Source organism: Lycium ferocissimum, chromosome 1, assembly GCF_029784015.1.
Source record: "Lycium ferocissimum isolate CSIRO_LF1 chromosome 1, AGI_CSIRO_Lferr_CH_V1, whole genome shotgun sequence".
In the NCBI taxonomy this organism is placed as follows: Eukaryota; Viridiplantae; Streptophyta; class Magnoliopsida; order Solanales; family Solanaceae; genus Lycium; species Lycium ferocissimum.
Genome location: NC_081342.1, coordinates 22045227 through 22051559, shown reverse-complemented (window position 1 = coordinate 22051559; position 6333 = coordinate 22045227). Strand labels below are relative to the sequence as shown.

Below are 6333 nucleotides of genomic sequence, written 5' to 3'. Positions count from 1 at the left end.
TCCTAATTAATTTCTTAAGGAACGTGTAAAACAAAAAACGACAAATAATATGGGACAGAGGGAGTATATGCCATCTCACTCATTGAGAAGTGAATTGGAAATAATTACTACTAGTACTTAATAATAAGGGTAAAATAGGTATAAAATGGTAAATTAATTTTTAATTTTTTAAATTGAACAAGTAAAAATGAACATATTTTTTAATATAGTGGACAAGTAAAAGTAGACGGTGAGAGTAAGATATTATATTTATTTATAGGAGTTTCTGGTAGCATTACTTTTCTAATTTTAGAAAAGAATATCATTATTACTCTGTCTTTTTCAATTTACGTGACACATTTTTTTTAGTCTTTCTAAAAAAGAATCATACATTTTCTTATTTATTAATAATTTAATTTTAAACTTTACCTTTTATCCCTAACAATATAATTTATGTTCTTTTATTTTTTAAATTTCGTGCCTGTATGATTTATGATTTCAGAAGTCAATACGTTTAATAGACTTTTGTTTTCCCGTAATACGATTAATATGTGATTAATTCAAGGAATAATAATTGTGTTTGCATAGTAAAATTCGTCGGTGGGCCCAATTAAGCTGTTCTTGTTGTCCACCAATACGTGGCAGAACAGTGGAGTTCTTGAAAGCCATCTGATATGGTCAGCAACATAACAGTGCTTAATTGCTTCGTATTTTATTGTGTTCTACAAACATTTGAGATTCATTATATTTTTGGATTACTATCCAGTCCACAATAATTACAAAGGGCCCCTATAACAATCTTGTTACACTTTTAAATAAGGTTGCCCCATCTTCATTTACGTACAAATTATTTCTCTCTTTTCTATTTCAATTTTTGAGTACTATTACCCCACTTGACACAACTGGAAATTTGACCAAGATATTTTCTTTATCCTTGTTCCTCATATCTCCCATAACCATCAGTTTTTTTAGCTTCCCTGTTTCCAGGTGTGTTTACTCTTCATTTGTATGCATTTTGTAGTTTTTTCTTTCAAGTTTTCGTGCTTTTTTACTTGGGATAAATTTGTGTGATACAGTTCGGATTTCGGGAGTCAAACAGAAAACTTTTTAATCTCTATTTGTTCGTATGCCCTTTAAATATTTTAAATTGTTAATTATTTTGATTTATAGTAATTTTTTTTATGTAGTTTGTAAATATGTAAATTACTTTTTGAAAAACTTAGAATTGTATGTCCGACTGCTGTCTAAGTAAAGAAGTTTAACTCTCGAAATTCAAATTTTATCACATAAATCGGGACAGAGGGAGTAATTGTCTGATTTCTGAGAACAGTTTCTGGTTAATTTTGTTAATTTGTTGGTGGAAAAATCTGTATCAACTAAACTTGGTGAATTCCCCGGTTATTTGTTTAGTTTCTTTCCTTGTAGAATGAAAACCCAACAAACTGATAAAGGAATTTGATTGGGAAATTTGTTCAAAGTTTCAGTTTTTTTTTTCTCTTCCCTAAATGTTTCTTTGATGTTGAGCGCTTAGAATGGTCCTTTCTGCCACTAAGGGGTCGTTTAGTAGCTGGTTAGAGTTATGCGGGTATAAGTAATACAGTGATTAGTTATTAAGAAATTTATGTATTTATCTTAAGCAGGCATTAGTTATGCACGATTTAATTATTCATGTATTAGTTTTTTCATCTTCTATCCTGCATAAAATCATACATAGATTCCCGCATAACTTATACATGTATTAGTTATGCGGGTTTCTAAATTGCAAACCAAACACCATATTAGGTGTGTTGAATTTTATACATAGTGAAAGAATGCTACCAAACATGATATTACTTATGCAGGATTTAGTACGTGAATAACTTAGCTCCTAACCAATTATTAAACAATTTTGTACTTTATGGTCTTTTATTCCTTGTCATGATTACATGATACTTCGACATGATTTCAGGAGATTTTTGGTATTAATAATATTGTATTATTGGGGTGGGGGGTGGAAGAAAGAGTTGTTTGTACTGATAGTTCTGTTTTCCTTTGGTTATGAGGAACAGAAGCGAGTTTGGCCTAGATTTAAACTATTTTCATTGCATAGTGGACCATATGTTGCTCAATTTTATGTTGCTCAATTTGCCTATCATACAATGTTGGACACTTGGACCATATCATGACTTCTTAGTCTCAGGTGGTTTCGGCTTAACTTTGATTATAGTCGATTTGCAACCATTTTCCTGGCTCTAGATTAGGATGGAACATAATTTGTCGCCATCTGCACCTCAGGTGTTGCACAAACTATTCTAGAAGGGCTTATAATAATGCTCTTAATATTTGAAAAAAAAGAGAAAGAAAATTGAAAGGAAAGTGGGGAGAATAATGTTGGGGCTTGGGTGGGTCGTGGTGGAAATTGGACTTTAGCGAAAACAAATCTAAATCTCCCCTTCACCGACCATGAGCAATAATCAGCGTCAAAGCTTTTGATTTAACATCTTGAGATTTGGCTATAAAATTCCTTACCATGTTGGACTGCTATAGATCTTCCTTCATTTACTTGAGTCAATGAAACAAACATATATTGCCACTAGCTAGCTTATGACTGGCTGGTTTAATGAAGAATAAGATCTTGAAAACTAAGATTTTCTTCACTAACTAAAACTTGGGGATCTAGTATATTTATTAACCAGCCAGAAGCCTTGAAATTATGTCAGTTTTTTACTGAAGTTGTACCCAGTTCTCGGACAAGTTTTAAGTCATTAACAGGTACTTGATTTCAGGAGTTGCTAGCTGTCAAAGAGAGCTTAAAATAGAGGACAGCAAAACAATCAGAGTTTCCCTGAGAATAGTGTGATATACAGGAACATTTTACTCTAATCAACTTTTAGGTCAATCATTGAAATTCCTCCTCTTATAACATCTTACTAAATATGCTCGGAATTGGATTTCCATAACTACAAGTGCAGCATCATTTGTTATCAATTAGCTTTTGCTCAAGGAATACTAGTGTATTGCTATATAATTAGAGATAACCTTCTAATATAATTACCAACGTGACTTATCAAAAATAATAAAATATATAATTGCCGATTGTGATCTAGAATTAAGAGGAGTTGGATACCAGTTACAGGGTCAATTAAGCTGCTATTATCATAACTAACATCTCGGTATTTATATTTGATGTAACTTCAATTATAATTGCGAATGTAGATTTTGAAACAAGAAGTGTCTGATTGGTTCATGCAAGATAAGTCTGATTTGGTCACAAGTGTATTACATCCTTATAGAGGAGTTGGATACCCATTAGAGGGTCAATTAAGCTCCTAGGACCTTTACCATAAGCTCATACTAGTGAGAATATGAAATTTCTCGTCCAATCTGAAGGGTAAAATTATCGCTTTTACTAATGTAGTGCTTTTTGAATTTGGGTAGAAGTTAACAATGCAGAACCAGTCTCTTGCCTTTTGTCGCCTAGAATGGACACTAGGATGGTTTTATGATTTTGAAACTGAAAAGGCATACAAAATCTCTCTCTCTCTCTCTCTCTCTCTCTCTCTCCTTTTCTTTGATGATGTAATATTTTTAGCAGCACTAGTTCAAAGGCATGGTAAGATGTGGATTCTTGAGGTTCATAGGTTTCTTAGGACTATGATATTCAAGGACTTCGTTTGGGCACTGTAAATAAGTTACAATGTAATAAGCGAACAATGTAATAAAATGCTCTTAGAACATGGAGTTCATGGCATGAAGGAGAACTTTTAGGAAACAAAAGTGCAAATATGGATCTTTCCTGTTACTTATGGTGTATCACTCAGTTGGCAAAATCATAGTTGTCAATTTTGTGAATCTTGTATATATCATAAGTTATCCTAAGATACATGTCATTATTAAAAAAGAAATTGAGATGACCTTTTTGTGGATAACCAACCATGCCTTATTGATAGCTCACTTAAATACCTTTTTGACAAAGATTAATGTGGCAAGGTCAAAGATATAATAGTACAATAGTAGGAATTATGACAAATGGACCCAAAAATCTTTGAACTAAGTTTATTGCCTTTCTTTCAATATCAATATCAGCATTGTTGCATCATGAGGCAACATGAATATTGTGTTACTCAAGAAAATTCAGGATCACAAACATCTCATATAAATTATAGGATACTGCCAGAAATTTAAGATATGGATGAGATCCACACATGAATAGTTACGGTTGGGTGCTTGTATCGGACTTCAGTATGGTGCTTCATAGGATTCCAACAGCTATAATTTTGCATTTTTATGAATCGAAACTAATCCCTAGTTTTAAAAACACATAATAGGGTTCCCTCTAATTCTATTGTTAAGTGTCAAGAAATATCCTTTTCACAAAAATGATCATTGTTTCGCGCAAGAAGAAAGAGGAAAGAAATCTATTTTTTTCCTTCAAAGCTTATTTTGTCCTATCTAGGATTACTCGAGAGTCTAACTGGACCTGAAGTAAAACTTGTGAAATTACATTTATATTAGATTCTAAAGTACTATTGGCTTCCCAGATCGACAATTGTCATCATATTCTAAAAGTTGTTCTATCTTGAGCTTCTGGTAAGCTAGTAAGCTACATCACCTATTTCTAATTGGTAAGTGAAAAGCTTCATGAATCATTTTTAATACATATTAAGCTTCAAGTTTGTCTACTTCTTTTGATGCACAAATAGACTGGAAGTGGGAAGTCAAAAGACAATTGAAATAATATTTTCCTCTGATATATGTTCTAGGATGTATATACCCTTTCTTTTTCTTGATAACCTGTGGTCGTAGCTTCTTTCTCCCTCTATTTTGAAAATAACCCCTGAATAGCCAAGGGAAACATGGCAAACCATAATGCCTTGTATATAGTGGACAATTTGGAAAGAGAGAAAAAACTTAAGATGTTTTGAGAATACGAAAGAGCAGATTAGCAAAATTAATTTTTAGTGGGAAAAGTTGGAGGCCTCTCTGCCTTTACAAGTATGAGCCGGGATGGACTACTTGGCGTTAATTAAGATCGCCTGCCTTTTTCTATCTGAATCTTTGCTATCTGGTTTCCTTTCAGATGACCTGAGAAATTATGGCTACATCAGTTGCAGCTGTTGAAAGCACGGGATCCTTAAGTAGTGATCTATTCTATGACATACTTAGGCGTCTTGATGGTGCAACCTTGGCTAGTGCCGCCTGTGCCTGCGAGGCGTTCTGCTCGATATCTAAGGAAGAGAAGCTATGGGAAAATGTTTGCTCTTCTATGTGGCCTTCAACCAACAGGGATGACGTCAAAAGTTTAATATCTTCTATTGGTGGATTTAAAAAATTCTATGCTGATTGCTTCCCCCTTATTGTGATCAAAGAAGTGCCTGAATTTCGATGGAATGAATATCTCGAGTATCCTGAAGAATTGACCGAAGCAGAATACTACGGTGACATGGATGAATGTGAAATTGTTGCTCCATCAGATTTTGTCTCTATTGTCGATATAAGATACAATGATAAAACAATATGCTCAAAAATCCTTTGGGGAATCCCTAATGCAAATGGGTTCCCACGTTGGTTTTTCAGCTGTCCATTTCGAATCGATCTTTTCACGTACCCTACTAGAGATGATGAACATGCAGGTGAAGATGAACATGCAGGTGAAGAAGTTACTCTATCAGTTTCTGATGGGTTGCCTCCAATTACATCGATGGAGAAAGAAAGGAAAGATGGTAAGCTCTGGCAAGAACTCAGGAACGGAATACGCCTCAGTTGGATCGTTGTGAATACCAAAATAAAACAAGCTGCTAATCTCTCGAGCTGGAGTCCCCTTGAAGGCAAAAGACATTGGCCAACAGATAAGGACTTTTTGCTTCGTTTCGGTTCAGTTCTTCCTGCAAAGGACATTCTTCCTTGTCAAGCTGTGGAGTGTATCGTCCTGATGAAGTTCAGAGTGATTTATACAGAAGAGGGAGGTGTACCCACAACTCTAAAACTGACAGAACTAAGTATGCAATTGGGGGACATGGAAGGTGCTCATCTAAATGGTAGAAACAGTTTGCTTGTTCTCAAGGAAGCGTTGAGCTGTAAAAGGAGCAAGAATTACAACGAGGCGCTCGAATCATGTCAACTGTATTCAAAGGTGCAAAGTGAGCTAAGGGAGGAGAAAATGAGAAATGAGAGCAGGTTAGATAGGCTTTATATATTAGGAGGCGTTATGACCTGCATCACGGTTTGTTTCTATTTGTGGTGACTCGAGTTTTTATGTTTTCCTTTTCTCAATGTCGTTTATGTGTGTATTTTTGGTCATCTAGACAGTTCTTTCCACCCTGATGTTAATGTAAATGCAATTTTGACCAGCAAATGACCTGCTGATTTTTCCAA

The 6333-nt window shown here is 34.4% G+C and overlaps 1 protein-coding gene across 1 annotated transcript; it reads left to right on the top strand.

Moving 5' to 3' along the window:
• Positions 1-847: 847 nt before the first annotated feature.
• On the top strand, positions 848-6333 carry LOC132052294 (probable F-box protein At2g36090). The gene is made up of 2 exons (XM_059443780.1): positions 848-966; positions 5039-6333. The coding sequence occupies exon 2, from the start codon at positions 5054-5056 to the stop codon at positions 6200-6202; it is 1149 nt and encodes a 382-aa protein (XP_059299763.1). The 5' UTR covers positions 848-966; positions 5039-5053; the 3' UTR covers positions 6203-6333.

Excerpts from the sequence above, each read along its gene's own strand:
- LOC132052294 (XM_059443780.1), top strand. The coding sequence starts at position 5,054 with ATGGCTACATCAGTTGCAGCTGTTGAAAGCACGGGATCCTTAAGTAGT.